Source organism: Alligator mississippiensis, chromosome 8 (genome assembly GCF_030867095.1).
Source record: "Alligator mississippiensis isolate rAllMis1 chromosome 8, rAllMis1, whole genome shotgun sequence".
In the NCBI taxonomy this organism is placed as follows: Eukaryota; Metazoa; Chordata; order Crocodylia; family Alligatoridae; genus Alligator; species Alligator mississippiensis.
In genome coordinates this window covers 24,137,452-24,163,616 of record NC_081831.1, presented here as the reverse complement: position 1 = coordinate 24,163,616, position 26,165 = coordinate 24,137,452, and the positions used below count along the sequence as shown (strand labels likewise).

At 48.4% G+C, this 26,165-nt stretch overlaps 1 protein-coding gene across 1 annotated transcript in view; it reads right to left on the bottom strand.

The window, feature by feature from the left end:
• Positions 1-26,165, bottom strand: part of VAV1 (vav guanine nucleotide exchange factor 1) — a 59,053-nt gene that overhangs the window by 12,030 nt on the left and 20,858 nt on the right. The window contains exons 3-20 of the mRNA XM_006265605.4: positions 23,811-23,869; positions 22,719-22,784; positions 18,874-18,982; positions 17,726-17,821; positions 17,336-17,404; positions 15,399-15,502; positions 14,735-14,834; positions 13,763-13,858; positions 12,361-12,429; positions 11,506-11,592; positions 10,091-10,176; positions 7,834-7,966; positions 7,000-7,109; positions 5,766-5,867; positions 2,856-2,953; positions 1,983-2,005; positions 1,471-1,516; positions 267-403 (exon numbers count right to left, since the gene is read on the bottom strand). Of these exons, the coding sequence (XP_006265667.1) occupies positions 267-403; positions 1,471-1,516; positions 1,983-2,005; positions 2,856-2,953; positions 5,766-5,867; positions 7,000-7,109; positions 7,834-7,966; positions 10,091-10,176; positions 11,506-11,592; positions 12,361-12,429; positions 13,763-13,858; positions 14,735-14,834; positions 15,399-15,502; positions 17,336-17,404; positions 17,726-17,821; positions 18,874-18,982; positions 22,719-22,784; positions 23,811-23,869 (1,590 nt within the window). The remainder of the gene's footprint in view (positions 1-266; positions 404-1,470; positions 1,517-1,982; positions 2,006-2,855; positions 2,954-5,765; positions 5,868-6,999; positions 7,110-7,833; positions 7,967-10,090; positions 10,177-11,505; positions 11,593-12,360; positions 12,430-13,762; positions 13,859-14,734; positions 14,835-15,398; positions 15,503-17,335; positions 17,405-17,725; positions 17,822-18,873; positions 18,983-22,718; positions 22,785-23,810; positions 23,870-26,165) is intronic.

Genomic DNA, 26,165 nt, shown 5'->3' with positions numbered 1-26,165 from the left:
AATGAATAGATATCTAAATACCTTTGTAGACTGCCACGCAGACAAGAAGGTCACTAAGGTTCTCTCTGGGGTGCTAGCCTGCACTGCTTGGTTTCACCCCTGGGCACTCTGATTGGGGTAGTCAGGTACAAGAATAAAAGCAGCACTGGCAGAAGCCAAAGCTGTGGATCATGGGTTTAAATCCCTCCTCCCCTAAATCCCCAGGCAAGTCGCCACATGGTTAGGTCTCCTCCACCACCTGTGGCTACCCTGTTGGGTGGACCTACCTCCCACCAGATCTGTTCTGCCTCAGCTTTTGTCAGCTCTATGATGTCGCCCTGGTTGAGACGCAAGGGCAGGCCGAAAGCTACAGGTGGCGGCGGCAGTCCATAATAGTCCTGGCAGACCTCCATCTTAGGCAAACCTAGGGAACAGAGGAGATGGAAGACCCCACCATACCACCCCCAGTTGTCTCCCCACAGCCACCACATGCCACACAGAAGGCCTGGACCCAACCTTCCATGGAGATGACTATGGAGTGACCCATCTCTATGCTTGGGCTATTGCAGATCTTCCTTTGGGCTGCACCATGCTCTTTGAACCTGCATCAACCCAGATCTCCCACGAGTCATTGAGAACCACCCAACAAGGTTCAGGGGCCCATCTACCCTAGCATCAGGCTTCCTTATGTGATTGATAGGATCAGTAACCTGGTCTCCTCGTGGACCCGTTTGGTAAGGGTTGGACACTGTATAGGATCATAGGAAGGTAGGGCTGGAGAGACCTCATGAGGTCATCTGGTCCAGCCCCATACTCAGTATATCCCAGGATGCACCAGGGCTCCAGAGAAGAGGGGCAACAGTCCCTCATAGTTTCATAGTTGTTAAGAGCTGGAAGGGGCCTTACAGGTCATGGGGTCCAGCCCCCTGCGCTTGGGCAGGAAAGACTGCTGGGATCAGATGACCCCAGCAAGGTGGGTATTAAGATACTTTCTGAAGATTGCCAGGGTGGATGACTATAGCAACTCTGGGGGGAGCCTGTTCCAAACCCTCGGTTCTCAACTTGTAAAGAAGTTTTTCCTGATTTCTAGCCTGAAGTGATCCTCCATCAGCTTGTGCCCATTATTTCTTGTCCTGCCCTGCAAGGCCTTGGTGAGTAGATGCTCCCCCAGGCCCTGATGTACACACCTGATATATTTATAGGCTGCCACCAAATCCACTCTGAGTCTTCTCTTCTCCAGGCTGAACAGTCCCAAGTCCCAATACCACAACAGAACTAGTGAACTACTATCCTGGAGATCCTTTGTGGGAATGAAAGTGTGTGTGGTTCTCCTAGACACCCCCTTGCCCCCACAGCTTGTACTGCCCAGGGTCACCAGTAGGGTTCCCCCTTCTTCTGCTCAATTCAAGGAGGCAAAATCCTTCTGACCCCTGAGCTGGTGATCTGCACCTGCCACAAAGCATGAAGGTGGGTGCCCAGAATGCAGCTTACCAAGGTCATTCTTCCTTTTCTCCTGGGTGTGTCGATTGGATTTGTTCTGCAGAAGGGAAAAACCAAGGATCAGCAGGTGGTACCAGGCTGCAGTTCAAAGGTCACAGACCCTTCTATAAATAAGGTGGGGGAGGGTGACTACTGGGGGCAGAACTGGAGAGAAGGGGTCAGGTTTCAGGAGGGAAGAATTCAGGGTCTCACTCGGGGGCCAGTTCACCATGCACCCATTCCAGCCAGCATTGTCTCCCTCTCATGGCAGTAGTGCTGACTAACAGGTAGAGAGCTGGACCACACAGGCCTAAGTTCTGTTCCCCGCCTTGCTCTGTGCCTGTTTCCCACCTGCCCTGCATTCACATAGATTCTTTGGGGTTGGCTTGGCTTCATTGTACCCCCTGAATCCAGCATAATGAAGGCCTCTCTGCTGAGTCCCTCCTACCGAAATGCAACTAATAAATCCACCTCCCAATGAGAACCCACCCCCCATTGAAAATCTAAAGGCTTTTTTTCTTTACCTTTTTTAACACAGACCCTGAATCTGGAGTGGGAGGGAAAAAAAGGGGAATTACTTGAAAGATAATGCAAAAGACAAGTAGGTTTTATTGATTTCCCCTTTGCAGGTCCCTGGCAAAGACCAGGGGGGCTGGAACTGATAACCTGCTTCCAGGGACACAGAGGCAGTGAAAGAGTTAACCCGGAGGCTTTCCGCTTCGCCCTTCCTTCCCCTGAGCTTACATTCAACCCCTTGCATCTGGGACCCACCCTTAGAGCCATCCCAGAATGCTTTGTGGCACTCTGCCCCAGAGGCCACCCCAGTTTCCTTCACATTACTCCCTGCCCCTGCCCCCACAGGACCCCATAATGCTTTGTGCCCCTGAGCCCCGTTGTATCCCAAAACCCTTCATAACACTCGCCACTCCAGTGGTAACCCAGAATGCTTTGCACCACAGGCTATCTATCCCAGAATCCTTCATTAGACTCCCCACCCCCAGCAGCATCCCAGAATGCTTTGTGCCACTTTGCCCTTTCTGTATCCCAGAACTCTTCACATCAAGTTCCTTAATGGCATCCCAGAATGCTTTGCACAACTGCCCCCCCAAATCTGACACCACTCCCCACCCCCAAAAGTATCCCAGAATCCTTTGCACCACTTTGCCCCTGCTGTATCCAAAAATGCTTCACACAACTTCACCCCTGACCCCTAGCCATATCCCAGAATGCTTTGCAGCACTTTGTCTCAGAGGCTTCCCAGAATCCCTTGCTCCGAACCCTTCTGAGAGGCCTCAGGAGAACCAGCCTATCAATGCAGCTTGCTCCCAGGCCCCAACAGGCCAGAGGCTGGAAGGGAGCCACATGTCCTCTGGTCCCATTCAGAGATGGCCACATACCTGCAAGCGCCTTCCCACATGGTGGCACTCGCCCCAGACACTCTTTGTGAGCTGGTGCCCGGCAGCGACTACAGCGATAGCCCTGGTAAAAGATGCCCCTGTTGACAAGGCCAAGAGATGACACAGACAGGGTTAAAACAGACTGGGAAGCCCCCTTCTCTCCCTGCTCTCCCAGTCTGCCACCCCGCCTTCACCCACAGGGCTTCCACCCTGGCACCCTATGGCAGCCAGCACCCCATGGAGGGATCAAAGGTTATAGTTTCATAGTTTCATAGTTGGTAGGGTCAGAATGGACCCGAGCAGATCATCAAGTCTGACCCCCTTCCATGGCAGGAAAGAGTACTGGGGTCAAACAACCCCAGCGAGGTGTTCGTCTAACTTCCTCTTAAAGACCCCCAGGGTAGGAGCCAGCACCATTTCTCTTGGAAGTTGGTTCCAGATCCTAGCCGCCCTGACAGTGAAGTAGTGCCTTCAGATGTCTAGGCTGAATTTACCCTCTGCCAACTTGCGACTGTTATTTCTAGTCACTCCTGGTAGTGCTCGGGGGAACAGGGACTCCCCCAATGCCTGCTAGTCCCCCCTGACTAGTTTGTAAACTGCCACTAGATCCCCCCTCAGCCTTCTCTTGTGGAGGCTGAACAGGTGCAGGTCCCTTAGCTTCTCCTTGTATGGCCTGCCCTGCTGCCCCCGATCATGCGGGTGGCCCTCCTCTGGACCCTCTCAATGCTGTCCACATCCCTCCTGAAGTGTGGCTTCCAGAACTGGATGCAGTACTCCAACTGTGGCCTGACCAGTGCTGCATAGAAGGGGAGGATCACCTCCTTGGACCTGCCAAGATGCATCTGCGGATGTATGACAAGGTGTGGTTGGCCTTACTGACCGCCGCGTCCCCATACTGTTGGCTCATGTTCATATTGACCTTAATAATGACTCCAAGATCCTTTTCTGCCTCTGCACTGACAAGAAGGGAGTTCCCCAGCCTGTAGGTATGCTGCTGGTTCTTCCTCCCCATGTGCAGCACCCTGCACTTGTCAGTGTTGAAACCCATCCTGTTCTCACCCACCCACCCCTGTAACCTGTCTAGGTCCTATTGCAGCCTATTCCTCCCTTCTAGCGTGCCCACATCCCCCCACATCTTAGTGTCATCAGCAAATTTGAACAGGGTGCTTTTTACCCCCTCGTCCAAGTCACTGATGAAGATGTTGAACAGTGAGGGTCCGAGGACCGAGCCCTGGGGGACCCCACTGCCCACATCCCTCCAGGTCGAAAATGACCCATCCACCGCCACTCTCTGGGTGTGGCCCTCCAGCCAGTTAGCGACACATTTGACTGTGTAGGTGTTAACGCCACAGTCCCCTAGTTTTTTAATAAGAATGGGGTCAACCAGGTTCTCTCCATCCTCCTCACTGATCAGCCAGCAGCAACAGTAGGGCTGTTACTATAGTTTCTGGCATATACAAAATAGCTGCTGGAAGCCACAACACACATCATCTTGTATTCAAAAGCTTGTCTAACTCCATCCCACTTATGCATTTGGTTCAATAAAAGAGCCCGCCCTAAGAAATCTTTGCCTCTCATACGATTCCTGGACCACCAGGGCTACAGTGTCACTGTAATGCTACCATTATATGTGAGAAGTACAGTAAGAGCAGTAGCTGTTAGCTATGGGCAAAGGCGAAGTCAAATCTTCATGCAACTCACAGAACAACAAGTAGGCTCCAAGCCCCAGCTGCTGCTACTCAAGTTACTTGCTACAAGGAAAGATCCTTCTTGCTTCAGTCCATCTTTCAAAACCAAGGTGCGCATTATATTTTGGGGCACCTTGTATGTGAGAAAATACAATATATGCTAATTGATGCTCTAGCAAGGCCTACACTACCACCTGCAAACCACTGGTGTTGTGTGTGTGTGTGTTTATGTATATGGGGGGGGTGCAAATTTCCTGCTAACCTGGGAGCCCCAGTGGTGTATTATATGCATGTGTATGTTACATTTATATCTATCTATCTATCTATCTATCTATCTAGATAGATAGATAGATAGATAGATAGATAGATAGATGTGTGTGTGTGTGTGTGTGTGTGTGTGTAATATATACATGTGTGTATGTATACATGCACACATACAGGCATATACACACACTATACACACACACACACAAATATATATGCACACATATGCACACAGATATACAGATTATATACACGCAGTTATTTAGGATTGTCAGGATTTGATTTTTATCAGTAAACATTGATATATGTCAATTGAGCCACACATTCACAAACTGATGATTTTTTTACATCATTAATATCTGAAATTCATAGAAAAGGGACTAAGAAAAATGTTGGCTGATGAAGTGTGCCTACAGGGAGAGCAGTAGTTTGGACTGCAACTCCCAGAAACCCCAAGGGACTAGGCAAAGGCAGAGGAAATGACAAAGGGAGCTACAGGGGCGTGGAGTGGAGTGAGGACTGATGGCAGCTCTGTTACTCAGCTGGTGGTAGTCCTACTGTAGTTGTGTTTGTCTGTCCCCCAAACCTTAATTTCGCACAATCCTGAAAATTTAAATGGATAAAAATGGAAAAAATGCTTAAAAATAAATTGATAATATCCATCAAAATTATTACAAAATAAAAAGTGAAGCCTGTGCATATTATATTCACTCACATATATATATATATATATATATATATATATATATATATATATTATGCACATGCATATACACACATATATACACACACACATATATTATACACATACACATATATATACATGCACATATAAACGTTACACACACACACCCCTATATATTATACACATACATATACACACATGTTATACACATGTGTGCTTACACACACACGTGGAAAAATAGGGTATGTGCTCCGGGATCCAGGAGGTTCCTACCTGAGCAGCATCTGGCAGGCCTTGCAGGATGCTGTCTCCTCAAAGGAGTACATCTGGAAGTCGTGACTGTTGGCCGTGGCATTCTCAGGGTAGATGTTGGAACTGCAGAGAGGGACATGATAGATATGAGGGACATTCATGATCAACACAAAAGAACTTGGAGCAGGGACCAGAACAGACACAGAGCCCCTGCCCCCCTAATGCTGACATCAGCCAGTCACCTCAATTCACTGGCAGAAGGACCCAAGAAATTCCCTTCAATGGCTCTCCTGGGTAATTGATGCTGGAGGATTTTGCCAGGTTACTTCAGTGCTGAGCCCAATAATTGTGACTTTTAGAGTGCCTGACACACGGGGCCCTGATCCCAGCTGAGCTCTGTATCACAGTGTGTGTAGAGCACCTGACATACAAGGCCAGGATCCCAGCAGGGCTGTCTCTCATGGTATACATACAGCACTTGACACATGGGGCCCTGATCCCAGCTGTGCTGCGTGTCACAGGGTGTGTACAGAGCTATGGACCCACAGTGCTCCGATTTCAGCCAAGGCAGTTACTCTGTGTGTGTGTGGATGGGAACAGACATTGCATTCTCCCCTGGACAAGTTGCGTCTCCCTTCCAGAACAGAGATCTAGGATTGACATGTTTACACATTGTCCTTCTAATCAGGGACTGAATGCCCTGTTGCTTTTCAACTATCCATTCAGTGTTTTTTCTTTCCTGCAGTAGAAACATGGAGACACTGCGCAGACACAATTTGCAGCCACCTGGAATAACATGTTAATACTTGGTATCCTTTATAGGATTTATCCCAGGACAATGGACATGAACATCTGAACAATCTCACTTTGTTCCAGGATAAAGTGGTTTCTCTCAGGATACGTGTAATGTCTCTTTGTAGTGTGTGTGTGTGTGTTGGGGGGGGGGGGGGGGGGGGGGGGGCACGTATGTCTGTGTGTGGTGCCTGATACAACAGTGGCTTGGTCCCAGCTGGGACAATGGCTGTTTCTGCATGTCTGTGCAGTGCCTGACACATGCTCCTGATCCCAGCTGGAGCAGGGGCTGGGTCTCGCTGAGTCTGTACAGCTCCTGACACCATGGGGGCAGAGGCTGGAAACCCCATCTTGAGCAATATGATGGTGGGAAAGTGCAGGGACCCCTCTGGGGCTAGGAGCCCATGGGGCAGAGGGAGAGGGGACAGGGGTGCTGAAGACGGGAAAAGAAAGGAGGTCATACATAGCCATTTCAAACTGCTCCATCCACTTCTTCTTCAGCTCCCGGGTCTTGAAGTACAGCTCGTAACCCTGCGCCCCATAGCTGTCGATCAGAAAGAACATGTGGGTCCACTGGAAAAGAGAAGCCATGTACAGAGTTAGAGACTCTTGGACTGGTCAGGAATGTGGATACCTGACATTGCCTGCTGCATCCAGCTGGCAGCAAGGAGCAGAGGGCAGGGAGCAGGAAGCAGAGCAGCAGATGGGGCAGGGAGCAAAAAGCAGAGTAGCCGATGGGACAGGTAGTAGGAAGCAGAGCAGCTTTATGGGATCAGCAGCAAAGGGCAAGGAGTGGAGAGCAGAAAAACAGATGGGGCAGGTAGCACAGGGCAAAGAGTAGAAAGCAGAGCAACAGACCTGGGTAAGACAGGGACTGGGGAGCCAGGACAGCTGGGTTCCATTTGCTGATGTCGGGGAGGCGCACAGAGCCTTGTGGTTACAACAGGAGCCTGGATACCTGAGTTCTACTCTTTGCTGGGGTGGGGGTGTTACCTAGTGAGTAGAGCAGGCCAGGGCTGGCGTGCAGGACCCCAGGGTTCTCTGGGAGACAAGTGCTCTGTGGTTAGAGAGAGCCAGGTCCAGACTCCTGGGCTCTCTGCTGACCCCCTCTGGCATCCAAACCAGGTGAGTCGTGTGAAGCCCAACGGGGGAGATGGGGGTGGGGAGGTTATGTCCTTACTGCCCCGCTACTGGATGGAATGGCGCACCTTCATGTGTGCATGAAGGCCTGTGCTATGTTAGCAAGGTGGGGAGACCCCCCGCTCCCCCTCCTCATGCCTCCACCCCCCAGACTCACCTTCTTATTTTCCCTGTCCCCCAGTGAGTCATCCCGGACCTGATAATTGTGGAGGTTGATGAACTCCTTCATCTCATACGAGTCCCCCTTCCTTTTGCAAATGATCATGGCTTTGTCCAGCAGAAACGCATACCTGCCAGGGAAGAGGCAGAGAGGCTCAAGCTACATCCACACAACAGACCCATGCCAGATGCAGTTATACTGGCAAATCCAAGTTTATACCACAAGTAACTGGGGTTAGCGTCACTCTGTGGGGGATAGTTGCATTCACATTGCCAGTAAAGACTCCTTATAAGAAGGTGTGAATAGATGTAACAGTTAGACTAGTATTATTGTATTCTCTTGCATACAACATGCACTTTTGCCCACCAAAAAAAGCCACTGGAAATTGGAGTGAGCATCACACATGAGGAAATATGGTAAGAGCAGTTTCTATTGCTTAACAGCCACAAGCAAAAGTCTATGCCTAACTCAAAAAGAGCAGAACAATGAGCAGGCTGGGCTTCCTTGCTGCTGCTACTCAGTTACTTACTACAGGGAAAGCTCTTTTTCCCATAATAAGTAACTGAGTAGCATTCTATATTATATTCCAGGGTGTGTTGCATGCAAAGAAATAAAGTAAATTGTGCTGATATAAGATATTCTAAGATACCTCTTGCACCTGTCCACTCTTCTTTAAATCTGAGCTGTTCAGGTTTCCCTTGCTTATTCTAGTATAGGCAGACAGATATAACATCAGATCAGATAATGAGCAGCAAGTTTCCCCCATATACACACCCCTTTTGAAATGGGTTTAAAATCCACAGCTTTAGTGCAGAAGGGGACCAAGTGTTACTGTTATTACACTTATAAGATTTTGTTATAACATTACATATAATAACAACAACAACAAAACAACAACAGCAATAATACCACCACATCACCAATAGTAATAATAACAGCAGCAAAACAACACCATCCCTGCCACCAATAATCTTCTTCTTCAGCAATCCTTCGCAGTTGAGGATGATCGTCTTCCACCTGTTTTCACAGAAGATGCCCGTGTGTGACTTCTTTTACCATGAAGAAGCTGCTGTACATCAGCTTCCACACGGCTCTTGACAGAACGGGACCTTGATCCAATGGCAAGGAGACCGAGACAACTGGGGATCTCATTCCGCTGCAGCCTTCATCCACCATCGCAGCTGTTGAGGTTCTAACATCTTCCATCTGCTCTGTCATTGGGGACTTGTAGACCCATGGCTGGTGGGGTGCGCAGGCTTATTACAGTGGCAACCTGCACTTGCCATGTCACAGCACTGTCAAAGGATGTGTGGGGCTTTTCAGGAGGGAAACCATTGCCATCTGCTGTCCTCACCACATCCTGATGGTGCTGCCACTGCTTGGTCTGCGACTGCTTATTCCTCACAGCTAATCTGCCCTGAAGGTCATTCCACTATCCACCACCTGTGCACGCACTGGGTAGCAGTACAGCTCTGTCCCACTGCACCAGTAATAATACTAATACTACCACTAACAACAACAATAGCAAAAAAATAACAGCAAAACAACATAAATGATGAAAATCGTAACACCACTAATAAACATTATCAGCAGCATCATCATTATTACTATTATCATTATTATTCATAGATGACAACAACGACAACAGGAAAAGCAAAACAACAAAACACCGCCACTAACAATAATAACAGCAATCACAACAACAGCAAAACAGCAGTAATAACAACAATATTAATAAGAACAACAAAAAATGGCATGTTTTCTCACATGCAACACATGCCTTCCCCCAAAACATGGCTGCTAGAAACTGTGGGTACATTATAATTACAGAAATACGGTAACAGAAGTTTCTGCGGCTTAAGTCCCTGACAGGAGAACAAAAGTGAAGCTGTCCATGACCCTGGATACAGGCTCTGGACGTTCTGTTTCCTCCCTGGCAGAGGCTATCAAGGAAAGATCTCACGTTATTCATTCTGCCTTTCTAAAGCAAGGTGCACATTTTATTCTGGGGCATGTTATAAATTAGATAGTGCAGCCATGATGGTGCAGATGAAGATGATGATAATGCTGAGTTCCTCTTGAAAGGTTTTGGTTAAGATCCACCTCTGTCTCTCCACCTATAGTGATCTGTAGGGGCAGAGCTAAGCACCAGGTAGATCTTGTACTGCATTTTGCACCCCAAAGCCCATTTGGAAAAGCTTGGGGTCACTGTCTTTATTCTACAGATGGGACACTAAGGTACAGAGGCCCTCACCTGTCAGTTTTGGAGCGCTTCTCCGAGCTGATCACCTTCAACTCCCCGTCCATCTTCGGCCGCCCAAACTCGGCCAGGGACTCTGACTGGTGGGGGGAAAGAGCAGCAGTTCCTTTATGAGTTCAGCCTGGAAACGAGCCATAACACCATGTACTCCTCCACTGGGCTGAGGATAACAATCTATGCTACTACCAGCCAATGGTTGACTGACAATGCCAGGGGTACAGTGCTAGGGCTTTGAACCCTGCCAATCATCCTGATATACCTCAGTGTATCTGCAGTAGTGGGGGCCACCAATCAAGCCCTGCCCCCTCCCTGCTCTGACTCTTCCTCCTACAGGCATACCTGGGAGCAGAAGCAGTGGGGCTCGAACCTCTGGCCTTGTGGCCCCCCTGCCCGCCCACCTGCTCCTATGGCTCCCATGGGAGTAAGGATCCAAGCCCTGAATTTGGCAATGGAAGGGTTAAGCCAGCTCACCTGCCCCCTTCCTCTCTCCTCCGTGAGGCTATAAGTTCAAGGTCCCCTACCTCCATCCTGGCTGACCCCTTTACTGAGTGCTACCCACAGCCACTGGCCATGCCACAGGGCAGCCACATCTGATTGACAGCACCCAGCTGGGAAAGGGAATTCCTAGGCCCGACAGATGTCCTGGCCACAGGTTCCATTTAAGGTGCGATACAAACAAGCCACAAAAGTTAATCCACGTTATGTGGGCAATAACTTCATGGCTCATTTATTGAATTCTTCCACCTTAAGTTGAGTTTCAGGTGTGGCTGGGCTGCTATTTAAGGAGTGATGAACTTGTTCATCACACCTTAAATGTAACGTGCCAGGGGCCCGATATATAGATGTAGTACTACTATTTTCCAGTAGGGGGAAGTCACACACACACACAGGCAGTTGTAGCAGTGTTGGTCTAAGGACATAGGTAGACAAGGTTCCTTGGGTGAATCTGATATCTTTTGGGTTGGTCTAATAAAAGATATTAGATTCACCCAAGGAACCTTGTCTACACATACATACCTGTATGTAAAAATGTGAGAGCAAGTAATATGATTTAGCTGGGGGAAAAGTAAATTTTAGGGGTTTTATTTTATATTATTAGTTCCTTAAAGCGAAAGAGCCAATAAAAAATGGGAAGAGCCACAATGACAATGAAACTCCTCTGCAAAAGGAGGAACGAAATAGAGGGAATGAAGAAATTCAAAAGAATTAAACCAGAAAAGAAAGAAAATAAAGGAATGAAGGAATAAACTGATGGATCCGAAGGAAGCAGAGGAAGGATGAACAAGCGATGGAATCATGAAGCCAAAGGAGGAGGGAATGAAAGAGACAGGCTGGACAAAAAGGAAAGGACGGAAGAAAATAAGTTGGGAAGTGGGTGAGTCTAGGTGACAGCCCTGGAAGGAACCCACCAGTTTCTCGATGGAGAGCTGAAAGTTGGTGATCTGTTTGAGCGTCTCGTTGTCTCGCTTGATCTCATTAACACACTGTGCCAGGTCCTAATGAGGCAGAGAACCTATGGTCAGTGTTAGCTAGGACTGGAGAAGAGAATATTTCTGCCCTGGGGTTTCACAAGGTAATTTCTGGCTATCTTATATATCGCTAAGCCCAACGCGCTCCAGAAGCACTGATTCCACTTCTGACCTCTTTGGGTCCAAGCACTACATTTTTCTACCTTCTAAAACCAGGGTGCATGTCTTATGTAAGAACTGCTCTTCTGGCATGGTTCAGTACCTGCCGAGGTGCAGTGGCTTTAAACCCAGTTTATGAAAATGGGAATCTCCTCCATAGCTTGCTCCAGGGCCTTAAGGCTAAGGGCAAGCAAAACTGGGAGGCATCCAAACCCCAAGCCTCTTGGGCTTCAGCCTGCAAGTAGGATGCCCAACAAAGGTTTTGGAAATATCTGAAGCCCCAGGTGTAGGTGGAGGATATTTGACGGTAGTAGGGCTACTTATGGTTCCGAACTCTTGGATTTGGAATTAGTTTTAGCTAATTTGGCCTTGGATACAAATTATATAAAAAAAAAAGTCTTATGTGAGAGGCATGTGGTATGCAGGGATATATGGTATTGGCTTTTCCCAAGGGGCTAGAGGCTTCTTCTTCCCACTAGCTCTAGCAGAAAGCCTCACTGGTCCCTCAGCTCAAGTGGAAGACCATCTTGGGCTCATCCCTACTTAACCATCTTTGGATATGAGTGTCATTAAAAAAAATCATGAAATTGCAGGTGAAAGTCATGAGGGTTTCTGGAGATGCAGAGCCCGGCTCACCCGTGTGGCATCCAATGCTAGCCTCAGATTCTCCTTCTCCATTGGCTCTGTGGTGTGTTTCACAAGCTCCTACAGAAAGGAAGGACAAAAGAAATTCAACAGGCCACAAAGCATTTCCATCCCATCCAGCCACATCTCTGTGGGTTCTCCTCCCTGCCTCCCTTTCTGCCCAAAACTGGATTTGACTAGGGAGTCCTGAACTGGGCCTTGCAAGTGTCAGGCCCTGTACAAAGCAAAGAACTCAACAATCTACACCCCAGTGTGCTGATGCATCTTGTTGGAGAACACCCCAAGGTTCAATGGAAAAGGTGATCTGAATACAGCTGAGCAGGGTATTGGCAGTCGATCATGCCAGTGCCAGGGTTGATAGGGGATGTTTGAGGATGACCATGGTTCTCTAGAGGGAAACTGAGGCATAGAGAGAAGGTACCTCCCCAAGATTATCCAACAAGAAGGTGGTAAAACCAGGGATGGAACCCAGACCCCCTGCTCTGGCCACTGGACCTCACTCAGCTCCCAAAGTTGGGGATACAACCAGGTGTCCTGGTTCTCACCCGCTTCCTCCAGCCACTAGAAACTACACTTCCATGTCAGAGGTGGGAATAAAACTCAGGTGTCCAGGTTTCATAGTTCACAGTTTCATAGTTTCATAGTAGCTAGGGTCAGGAGGGACCTGAACAGATCATCTAGCCTGACCCCCTGCCACAGGCAGGAATGAATGCTGGGTTCACAAGACCCCAGACAGGTGATCGTCCAACCTCCTTTTGAATTTGCCCAAGGTAGGGGTGAGGACCACTTCCCCAGGAAGTTGGTTCCAGATTTTGGCCACCCTAACTGTAAAATATTGCCTTCTGATCTCTAACCTAAACCTGTTCTCCATCAGCTTATTACCATTGTTCCTTGTCACCCCAGGTGGTGCTGGGGAGAAAAGGGCTCTACCTATTTGCTGTTGATCTCCCCTGATGAGTTTGTAGGCAGCCACCAGGTCCCCCCTCAACCTCCTCTTGCTGAGGCTAAACAGGTTCAGGTTCTCAGCCCCCACTTGCTTCAACCATTCCCCACCCAGAATCAGGGTCAGAACTCAGGCTTCCAGGGTCCAGCCCCCCTCCTCCAACCACAAGATGCTACTCCCATGCCAGAGCTGGGTATAGAACTAAGGGGTCCTGGCTTCCAGCCCCCATCCTTCCCCCTGACTTGTTTTAACCATTTTTCTCCCAGAGTTGGGGAGAGGACCTGGGTGTCCTAGTTCCTAGTGGTTGCTCAAACCACTTGGTATCACTTCTCTTCCAAGATCTAGAATAGAACCCAGGAGTCCTGATTCCCAGCACACCCTGTTCCATTCACTCCCCTCCCAGAGCTGGGGAGAAAACCCAGGCATCCTGCTCCTCACTTCCCCCTATACCTGCAGAAGGAGGTGGTACTTGAGTACCCGCTGCATGGGCACCATAAGCAGGTCACGCAGAGTGAACCGCCCGTTGTTGGCTCGCTGGGAACACTCCTGCAAGATAGGAAGTGGCATTACCAGGGAGAGAGGAAGTGGCGTTGCTGAGCAGACCAAGGTCAGAGGGCACCACCAGGCCTGAAGCCGTGACTTTAGGCCTAGTTGTAGGGTCCTGCAGGGGCCAAACCTACATGCTGGAACATATTCCTACCCTTGACACTCCAAGACCACTTCTCTGATGGCCCCTTCCACCATGAACTTTGATGACCCTGTGGCCCCTTGTACCATGACCTCTGATGATCCCATCCACATGAGCTTGTGGCCCCATCCACCATGCCCTCTGGTGACCCCATGGCCCATCCCCACCACATCCTCTGCTGACCCCATCCACAGAATCTCATAGCCCCTCCTACAATGACCTCTGGTGACCCCCATGGCCTCACCCACCATTCCCTCCGAGTAATGATCCTCATGACCTCGTGGCCCCTCCCACCATGGGTGACTGGTGCCTCCTGAGTCGGGGGGGGAGGGGGGGGACCAGATTGCTGATGGGGGTGGGTCCCCTGCGGCCAATTGCCAACCAGGTAGGGAGAGGGGAGCAGTGGCCAATCACAAAGCATGGAACCACCAGCAGTGAAACCGGAAGTACACTTCCAGGAGATGTGGCTGGCACTTCCAGGGGGTGCACAGCCAATCTCAGCCCTACGCATCGCCAGTGCCTCCTACCATGCTTTCTGTTGACCTCAGCCCACTTAAGAGGCCTCATGAGGCTCCATACCCTGCAAATGGGGCATAGGGGACAGTGTGGGGGACTCTCACAGCACTGTGTCCCCCAGCCAAGGCTGCAGGGGGAACAGGGCCCTAGGAGGTAGAAGCAGGAGTCAGCAGCGCTGCCAGGATGGGGCTACAATGGCAGGGCAACATAGGTCGGACCTCCAACTTCATCCTCACGTCCACGCTGGCACTGGCCACTGCATCCAGCCACCGGCTGGCTGCCTCCACTTGGCTGCAGTATCTGCCATACAGAAGGAACCTGGGGGCAAGAAGGGGCTGCTGTGAGCAGAAGGCTGGAGAGGACCCCCAGCTGGGTCATCCCCAATGATGTCACAATCACAGGGGCCCCCCAACCCTGGTGTCCTCCACAGGAGACTTTCCCTCAGAGCCCTAGGTGCACACAGCTAGAGCACTAGATGGGGAATGTAAAAAGAAAGGAGGGGAAAGAGAAGGAGGGATGGGAAAGAAAATAAGGCGGTGGAAGGCTGAGGAAAGGAGAAGGCTGAGGTAGCCAATTAAAGCCCTGCCAAGAGCTGAGTTCAGGACACTTCAGGCCAGGATGATGACATCCTCCCTGATACACAGAGGCCCAAGGTTGGGGGGCACCCTTTGGCTGACATAGAAGAAGCCCTGGGGTGGGTTGGGAGCTTCAGCAGGCCCCTCTGCCTGACTGCACAGAAGTGGGGAAAGGTGATTGAGAGCTGGAGGCATTTCCTCCTCTTCCCTAGGCAAGTTATCCAGGGAACCAGGGTTTTCTGCGTCCACCCCTCCATCTCTTCCACCCCAGACCTGGTACCTAACCTCCTAGCGGGCAAAACCTCACCTTTCCTTGTACTTAATGAAGACCTGGTAGAGGTTCTGGCCATTATTGAAGGACAAGGCACTTCGTAGATCTGCCAGGAAGTACTGATGCACATGCAGGAGCTCCTAAGAGAAGGGGAAAGGTAGGGGTGGGGTCAGTGGTGCCTCCTGGGCTACAGCTACCTTAGGCCCCAACACCAGCAGCACCCGAGCCATAGATGGTCATCACCCAACCATGGGCCTCAACCATCCACTAGAGTCACACAAGGGTTAAACTTAAGCCTAGATCACCAGGATAATGCATATATGGATTTTCAGCATCTCAGCTCATCAGCTGCCTCCTGATTACTGTATTTTCTAGTGTACATCACACACATTTCCCCCACAAAATCAACCCCTCAAAATTGGGGTGTGTGCCTTCAGTGGGGGAACCCTGATTTTCTGCCTGGAATAGAAGCTGCCCACTTTGATTTCTGATGTGGTATTACTCTTCAGGAAGCTGAAGGAGTCAAGTAGTTTCATGGCTCATTGTTTTTCACTCCAGAGGTATTAACAAACGTCTCTCCTTTCTGATGGTCTTGACAGTCCTAATGAACCTAACCTTTCCTAGGGAAATGTTGCTGTTTACTCACTGCTCCTGTTTTCTCTCCTCCTATTTATCAGCCTTCTTTTTGGCTCTTTTCAAAATCCTAGATCTTCCTATGGAGGCCAGGCTTCAGCAGCAGCTAGGGTTTCAGCTTTAGTTAAGCAGGAAAGAGATGGGGGGAGTGAACTGAAGATGAGGCTCTGTCCCTGCTCTATGCAGCCACACCTCTAGAAAAATCTTTTTTTTTCCTTCATTCTGCCTCAGAAACAACATGCATATTATATTCTGTGGCATGTTGTATATGTGAAAATACAGTATCGATCTAGTACTCATGAGCCCTGCAGCCCAGTGGGCCAGGCTCCAAGCCAAAACATCTCTCCAGCCCATTCTTCTCTGATGGATCTCCCCACCCAAAGCCCCGGGGCCCATTCCCCTGATGGGGAGAGATCCTTAGGGGAAATGGACTAGATGCCCCATGAGGTCTCAAATTCTACTACGGCTTTCTCTGGCCTCCTGGTACCATTAATATGAAGTTTTCTGCCCATTGGGGCCTTCTTGTTTCTGGCTTGAGGCTCCACAGCTCAGATCCTTCTGCTGCAGAGGACAGGACCCCCTCACGTGAGCCAGAAAAGTATTCCCTTCTCACTGTGAGCAGCATAGGAGCTATGACATGTTGTTGGATGTTTCTGGTTCCGTCCTCCAACCCAGTGGGGCATGACCAACTGAGATCTTAATGCTATGTGGCATACCCACATCTTGATCTGGCACTAGATTATCACATGGTTCCCTCCAGTAACAGGGAAATCAAGTCATAGGGAGAAGTGATGTGCTCAGGCAGGTGGCAAACAAAATATAGAGGAATCCAGGCATCCTGCCTCTCAACCCCTTTTTGCTAACCACAACACAGCCAGAAATAAGAGCCAGGAGTCAGGCGACACAGCCCTCCTTGTTCAAACTACTAAGTCCTGCTTCCTTCCAGAGCCAGAAATGCAACCCGGGTGTCCCAATTCTAAGCCTCTTGCTCTAACCTCTAACTTCCAAGAAGCAGGGAATTGAACCCAGGAGTTCAAATTCATCCCTATACCTTCCCCAAAGGCATCTCTGAACCACTGGAAAGAAGAAAGGGAGACTCAGCCTTGGCAGTGACATCTGACCCATCCTCTGCTCCCAGTTTGAACCCCCTGCCCTGGGCACCTGGGGCTCCCCTGCCAAACATGCCAGCTGCCCAGGTCACATGTGGCATGCGTGTCATGGGGTATCCATCTCTTACATCATTACTGACACAGGTGAGAGGCTGATCTTTTGCCTGGATCTCTCCAAGCTGAGCTCATGGCAAGCCAGGAAGGGAAGGGGAAGAGGGGACAGCATTGTACCTCGATGTTAATGAAGATGTTCTCAATGTCCTGCAGCTTCAGAAACCGCTGCAGGGGCTTCTTAAAGTGCTGGACACATGGACGGACATACAGATGGACACACACAGATAGACACACAGATGGGGTTATAGCCAGTCAAACCATTCAGTTCTAGCCTCGGCCTAACCCTAACCCCTGCTAATCCTAAAGCTGGATGGACATTCACTGGATGGTAGGAACAAGGATTTACAGGGGACAGCTTTCAACAGGGAGAAAAAGAGGTCATAAATGATGCTCCCAACTCTTCGCCCCCTGCCCTCTTTGAAATTAACCCCTTGTAGGCCAAAGCCCCAGCTGCTATCTCTGCCTCATGGCATAAGAGACCAGGACCATAAGGGCTACTTGTCGCACCTGGTAGATGGATTCTAGTGTGTCCGTGTATTTCTCCTCTGTCTGCCGGATTTCCTGCAGGCAGCAGTTCCTTTTGTCCAGCTCAGTCATCTTTTGCTGTGGGAGGATCCAGAGCCAGTTATTGATACTCAGTAATCTGAACCCCACCCCCAACTCTACCCAGGCTCCTAACCTGAATACTAACCCAATCCATGTCCCCAATCCCAATCCTACCAATACTCATACCTCCAACCCTACCCATAGCCCCTAACCCTAACCCTACCCAAACCCATACCTCCAACCTAATACTACCCATGCCCCTACTCTAATGCTAACCCTATTCATACCCATACTTCTAACCCTACCCATAAACCATAACCCTAATGATACTCATACTTCTAATCCCACTGCTCCCGTTACCCTGACCCAGACTCCCAACACTAATCATAGTTCTCTCCCTTGCCATAAACTTACCTATACCTCTACCCTTAAAATTTACCCATAACCCAAAACATTGACCTTACCCATCACACTTAGCCCTACCCCTAACCCTGCTCTTACCTCTAGCCTTACCCCTACCCATGCCCCTAACCCTACCACTATACTTACCCTACCCATATCCATAACCCTTTCCATATTACTCACCCTAACCATACTCCAACCCTAAAATTACCTATACTCCTAACCTTAACCCTACCCATACCCCATCCATACCCCTACCCACCCTGGCTCCTATTCTAACTGGAGACTCAAACACCCTCCCCAAATCCAGGCCTCCCAAACCACTAAACAGGAGACTCCCCCCTGCCACGTGGGAACAGAACCCAGGAGTTCAGAGTCCCCAGTCTCTCTTCTCTAGTAACCAGTCTCCCCACAGTGCCAGGGACAGAAGTCCCAGGAGTTCTGAATTCCAGTCTCCACCTCTCTAGTCACTTGGTCCCATCATATATGCTAGGGGCAGAGCACAGGAGTTTGGACTTCCAGGTGCTCTGTCCTAACCACCAGACCTCCTCCACGTTACCAAGTTGGGAAAAAAACCCAGGTGTCCTGACTCCCAGCCCCTTGGCTCTGACTATTCATGCTCCTCTCCTTGAGACCGAAACCTTGGGGAGTCCTGACTCCCAGCTCCCATGGGCTAGAACATCCTCAAGCAATAAGGGTGAACTCACAGGCACAGAGGATGGCTCTGATCTCATCAGGTCTTCATAGATCTCATCGCCTTCAGCCTCTTCATTCTCCACACAGTCATAGAGGTCATCATCATCCTCCACTGTGTCACTGGAGGGAGGAGAATAGGACATCTGGAGCTACGTGGACCCAGGCTGACATCAGAACCCCATTTTGCTGGGTGATGTAAGGGCCCCAACAGAGATTGGGGAACTCCAACACCAAGTAACGGTCCCTGCTCAGAAGTGTCTGTGATCCTCCTATAGACTACAGTAGACCTTATGCTGTTTAATAACAGGACAGTAAAGAGTTACTGATAGTTGCTTGACAATGGTTGGCCAAGAAAAGAACAGGAGAAGGAAATATGTAGAAGAGAAAATGTCAGAAAAGGTAAAGGTGAACCATTTAAGAGAATTCTAAGATGGGTGGATCTAGGGTTTTGAAAAAGGGGGTGCAGATGGTGTGGTGCATCATCTCATAGAACACAACACACATTTTCTTCCAGTAAAAAAAGGAACTAAAATCTTCATTAATAAATCAGGGCCTAGAGCTATAGCATTAAATTTAAGACTGAAGCAAAAAAACAAAACAAAACCCAGCTTTATTGGAATCTGCTATATCAGATATTCTCCTATATCATCTGCTATATACAACAATCTAGACAAATATAATCCAAAAATGTTGTCTCATTCTTCCTAGCATCGTTACAGTGAAATGTACCGCTCTTTTTCAGATTCATAAAAGAAAATCAAGTTTTCCTAAGCGTCTGCACAGCACCTCCAGTATTTCATGGAAATGGATTTCCACCCTTGAGCTAATGTTCCCCTAAGGTAATATTTCCACACCTGGGTTTGTGCTTCTAGCAAGAGATAAAAAGCAGTCTGCAGGTCTGTGAAATGGAACTGATATGACCAGAAGCAGCAAACAGACCACAGCATTGAGAAGGAAGGGTACCTAGAGCAATGGAAGCATATAAAGACCATTTCAAAGGAAAGAGAGGTGTTAACACCTTTGGAATGAAGAATTTAAAATCAATCGAGCAAATTCTAGTGAGCCGTGAAGTCAATTGACTCCCTTGCTACTGCCCCAATAGAAATGCTGCTACCATTGCTAGGCAATTGGCTTTAAAATTTGGATGGACCAGTTACAAGTGAGCCCCACTGGATCTACCCCTGAACACACAATATATTTTTCCCCAGAGAAAGAGAAACTAGCCACTTTACTGATATACTAGGGGCTGGTGCTGCACTATTCAATTCAAGAGCAAAATAAAAACAAATATAACTATTGGAGCATACGCTGATTAGCTAAATTCTAGGTAAAGTTTAACAACTGCAACAAACAAAGAAAAAATATCAAATGATATTCACAAAATCCTAGAGAACTGGGGTTGGAAAGGAGCTCGAAAGGTAATGTCGGGTCCAACCCCCTGCCTGAGACAGGAACAACTATCCAAACCACCCCAGATGAATCCATCATTTAACTTATTTGTAAAATGACCATCAGCCTTAACAACACAAGACACCACATCCAACCCTGCTACAGGGAAAGCAGTGGGACCACAGCAGCCAACATCCTGCTGCTGTAAAATGGTGTTAAGATATGCTCAAGACATCCCAGATAGAAGCCATGTCCCCTACTATGGAGGAAGGCAACACATTCCTGCCCCCCAACCCTACCCCCACAGTCCATATCAGTCTGACCATGGGGTAAAATTCCTTCCTGACCCCAAATGTGGTGGTCAATCTGACCCTGAGTGGAGGGGCCAGACCCTCTAATCAGGAGCCTCCAGATTTGAGTCTCAACAGGAGTATTGTCACAACCCAATCATCACACCCAGCCTTTGCTGCAGCCAACACCCATAGCCTCTTTAGAAAGCTAGAAACACCTTGGCACCTATAGCAGAAAGTGGGAGGGTAGAATTCCCTCCCAACCCCATGTGGCAAACAGCAAAACTCAGAAGACTGAGAAATCCCTATAACAGAACACGGGTATTGCTACACATAAATCAGTGACTGCTCAATGTCTTCTTGAACACCTCCAGTGATGGAGAGTCCACAACTTTCCCAGGAAGATTTAGATATTCTTATGTTGGGAGTATTTCCTTTTTTGGTGGGACTGTAGCAGAAAGCTCCCTTTGTACATTTCCCTTCTTGACATTGATATAACAGTAGCCCCTTCAACAAATGGATCCAGACCATGCCATGACAAGAAATGCAAAACCTGCCAACACATCTCCACCACCCCCACAATTACTACACCCCATAACAGAGCCATCAGCATTCCTGGATCTTACAGCTGCACTTCCAGAAATGTAATATATCTCATCCAACGCACCAAATGTCCTGATGGAAAATACATAGGAGAGGCCAAACAACAACTGCGCACCAGAATGAGCACACACCAGAAATCTATCCAAGACAAGAATACCCAATTACCTGTGGGGGCACATTCTCACAAGAAAACCACTCTCTTTTCAATCTCTCAGTTCTAATCCTCAAAGGGAACTTACAAAACACTTCTCAAAAGGAACCTACGAACTTCATTTCATCAACCTCCTGGATACAAAAAATCATGGACTAATAGACATTGGATTTATGACACATTATAACCTGCCTGACATCTGACTCCCCAGGTACCTCTCCACTATTTAACTAGTGCATTCATCCCCTTTTCTCCACCCCCACCCCCATCCTGTCTCTCACCCACTGACTCCTCAAGTTATATCTTCAATGACTGCCTGTCTTGCATGCAGACCAGCCCAGCCTCTGGCTTCTTAACTATTCATTCCATCCAGAAAGAGCACACACCAACTGCAGAGACTTCCTCAGCCTGACGAAGGGTTTTTAAACCCAAAAGCTTGCTAAAAAAATTATTTCCAACTATTTAAGTTGGTCTAATAAAAGATATGATTCACCCAAAGAACCTTGTCTGCCTGGTGATCAGTAGGTAATTAAATGACAATAGCCTAGCCAAAGGAACTTACCATTACAAAACTCTACTCCACAAGCCATTTTAGGCTAATCAAGCCAAGGAACTGATTCGTGGGACTGAGCACCCACCCTATTGACTATTCCTGCAACCCTTAACAATACCATTGTTAATTAATCAAAATCACAAACTAACTCCCAAAACTACACCATGGGGCAAAACCCCCAGTGACTGTGACTAACAGCTGTCATGCACTACTCAAGACCAACGTGGGACAGTGGCGACCTCCAGATTGGGCAACCAAAATGTTCCTGGGGGATCATACAAGTCTGCCAGAAAGGGATAAAAGGCAGTTAAGTGTGACCCTCAGTGGCACCCTCTCATCCAGCACCTGACCTACCGAGACAGAAGGCCAAGCAGGCAACCCCCTTCCAAAGAGGACTTCGCCTTGAAGGAAGCTGACTATCAACAGCAGATTCCAGGGCCTCAGATAGGTAGATATACTGACACCAGTGTTCTCACAATCACTACAGCAGCTACTATACACTATACTACATGGGTTTAAATGACATGGGTTTGAATGATTGAGTGCATGTGTGTGTGTGCACGCTAAGGTGAACAGTACCACTCATAACTCAAAATTTGCATTTAGGATTTCATTGGTAACTTCACATCCTGTCCAATAAACTAGAATTTATGATGATCCTGAGAGTTGGTCCTTTGTAGCCAACAAGACAGGCTCTTTGAACCTTTCTTGATTCTCAGAATCCATTTGAGGGTGAACACTCCTCAACTGGACAACTGACATTGACTCAGGAGGGTTAACCAAGTCACAGTGAGGCAGAGGGGATGCTCAGCAGAGCTGAGAGCAGACCACAGGACTCCTGAGATTGGCCTACAGAAGCCAGGCACTTACTCGATCTGATCTGACAGGCCACTGTACACATCGTCGTCCGTGACACTGTCTTCGGTGGGGAAGGGCCTGAGGGGAGATGGAGATAAAGAGAAGGTTATAACTGTGGGAAAACAAGGTGGCAGCCAACATGACTGCCCCTGCTATTTGCTTATCTCTCTTCTGAAAAGCCTCATTTCTCTGGCCTTCCCCCCACATCCCACCAAAGTTGGTCTGCCTGCACACCCACCTTTGGCCCCCTGGGGGGGCCAATCAACCACAAGAGGCTGCTGATGAAGGTAAAAACAGTTTTGGATGGCCAGCCAAGATGGCCACCATGGCCAGCCAAGGCTGTGAGCAACCAAGATGACTACCGTGACCAGCTATGGCAGCCACCAATGCATCCTGTGACCACAAAGGCCCCATGGCACAATTGTCTCTAATGGAAGGGATGAGGGAGAGCTTGAGTCTAGGACTGACCACCATACTTTCTCATATACAACATGCCCCCAAGATAAGACCTGCCCCTTGGATTTGGAATGCAGAACATAGGGGGGAAAAAGATTATTTTTTCCTCACTCACCCTCAGCTAGTTCACATGCTGCTTCAGGGCAAAAACCTACAAGGTTAACCCTTTCATAGCCAGTGCCAAATTGGCAGCAGCTTTTGGCCCCTGCTAGTTGCTAGCCCAAAGGGAAGCAGCAGCCATTACAGTGTAGTGTTTCCCTGCTTCTATCCCTCTGTACTTTTAGTCCAGTGAAGAAAAGCAGCTTACTCATGAAAAATTCAGCTTCCTCACTTAAAACATACACCCTGATTTTGGAGGGCTGATTCTCAGAGGAAATTATGTGCATGGTAGTTATAAATATGGTAACCCAAAGTCAGAGTAATACAGGGCTCTGAGTTTTAGGTTCAAAGGTTCTAGCCTGCTCTTTGATAGATTGTGAGGTCTCAGACAGGTAAAGCCCTGTCAAGAAGCAGGTATTATCCACCAACTGCCAATCACCTCTATGAGAGAAGGGAAGGACAATCTTAGCCACAATATTGTCCCCCTTGTCAGCCCTTCAGGTTCCCTGCTATAGTGTTGCCAAACCCAGCATTTCCCCACATACTCACATGATCCCTTTGCTCTGGGCAATCTGTGTCCATGACAGAGTTGACAGCGTCCCAATGACCTGTGAAAGGAGAGGTTGGGGTAGAACACATCATGGGAGGAACATTATTTGCTTCCAAACAACATTAGGAAGGAAACCGGGGGGGGCCACACACTGGAAAAGCTCCAGACAAGGTCACTAGTCACCCACACCTCTTATCCCAGCCTTCAACCACTCCAGACTTATTTTGACTTATAAGCCTATCAGAGCAGGGTAATTTCTTCTATATTTATACAGTACCTAGCACTGTAGCTGGGGGGTGAGGTAAAGTTCTGACCTATTTTTGGACATTTCAGAGTGAAACAAAAAAATGGATGAAGAAAAGAAGCTCTGTCCTGCAGAGCACCTGAAAGCAATAATTATTATTATTTAATATCTGGTAGTGTTAGTACTATATTTCTTTGCATACAACACACCCCAAAATATTCAGCACACCTTGTTTTTTCAAGGTTGAATGAAAAAAAAGAGATCCAGTAGTAAGTAACTGAGTAGCGTCAGTGAGGGAGTCCAGCCTACTCACTGTTCTTCCTAGGGAGTGCTGCAGGTTTTACTCTTGCTTTTGGCCAGTAAGTGGTAGAAACAGCTCTTACCATGTTTCTCACATATAATGCACATATGCAGTTCCAATAGCTGGTTCCTTGGGGAAAAGGTGTGTGTTGCATTTAAAAAAAGATGATAAATAATCATCATCATCAACATGGTAATGACTGATGGAGATGATAATAATAGTGGATGATGACAATGATAACAGTAATATTATAGTGATTGATTGTGATTATAGTGAGAATTATATCATAATATTACAATGATGATAATGATTTTGCTTATTATACTTAATAATGACAATGACATTCACTATAATAATAACAATAATCATGCTTATTGTGATCGATTATGCTAATGATTGTGATATGAAAGTGATGATGATTATATAATACAACTACTAATGATAGTGACTACAACTACTAATGATGATGATGGTAGTGATTGATGATGCTGATGGTGATGATAATTGCACCTTCATTATCCCCGGGAAGTCAGAGGAACCTGAAAGAGTCTTCAAATCCAATGCAATGTCCCTGTACTACAACATGAAAATGAAATCCCACAGACACCATAAAACAATCATGGGCATAGGCAACAGGGCTGCCACTGATGCCAACAGTGGCACCTGTGGGAGCTCACCAGCTCTGCTCCTGCCACCAACACTGGCAGCGGTGCCTGAGGGAGCTCGCCAGCTCCGGCCCCACCACCGACTCCAGGAGCTCACCAGCTCTGCTCCCACCACAGCACCTGTGAGAGCTCACCAGCTCCGGCCCCACCTCTGATGCCAACAGCGGTACCTGTGGGTGCACACCTAGACTCAGGAGGCACCAGTCGCCCATGATCACAGGAATCCCCCGAGACCAATGAAATACCACGACAGCCTATTTTCAGCTCCCCGGCAGGGCTCCCCTCCCAGAGCTGTTTGAGGACCAAGGGAGGGGAGTGAATTTAATTGGTGAGGTTGTTGTCACACCATGATCTACTCCAATGAGCTTTGTGGGCACACAAGATGACAGGCCAAGATGGCCGCCTCATGGCCAATGCACCTGCCAGCTCTGACTGGGGCTAACAGCATCTGGCCTTTTGCTTCCCAACTACCTTTCTCAAGGTCTGGGGCATGGGGAGAGGCAAAAAGGGACAAGAGACAATTTCTTCAGGGCTCTATCTGGGTGTCAGGGCCCAGCGCTTCTGAGGCCCTTTCAGGCAGGAAGCGTGGAACTCTCCCACTTCCTCCTGATCTCACTCAGCCCAAGCCGAGAACACGTGGGCGAAACCTCTTCCCCTTCCTCCACAAAGTGACGTAATGACAGGCAGTTCCCGGAAGCGATGGGGAGACTCAAACAGAGACACCCAAGAGGAGATGGAGGGACTGATATACTGGAAGCAGGCATTGATAGGGGGCGGAAAGAATCAGAGACCTGGAAAAATCTCTGCTCTTTGCCCTGTTCTATGACTGGAAGGGATGTATGTGTATGAGAGAGATGGGTAATATCATACCTTTTTGCATATAACACATCCCCAAATATAATATGCACCTTGTTTTTAAAAGGCATTATGAAGAAAATTAGTTTTCCTCCCCAGTGATAGCTGAAGAAAGAAGAGACAGGGCCTTATCTTCAGCTGACTCACCCTCCCTTTCCTGCTTAACTAAAACCCTAGCTGCTGCTGAAGTCTGGTTCCCATTGGTGGATCTCTGATCTTGAAAAGATCTAAAGAGCTGTGAAACAGGAAAAGAGACCAGAGGCCATAGCAGAGGGAAACATTCCCCATA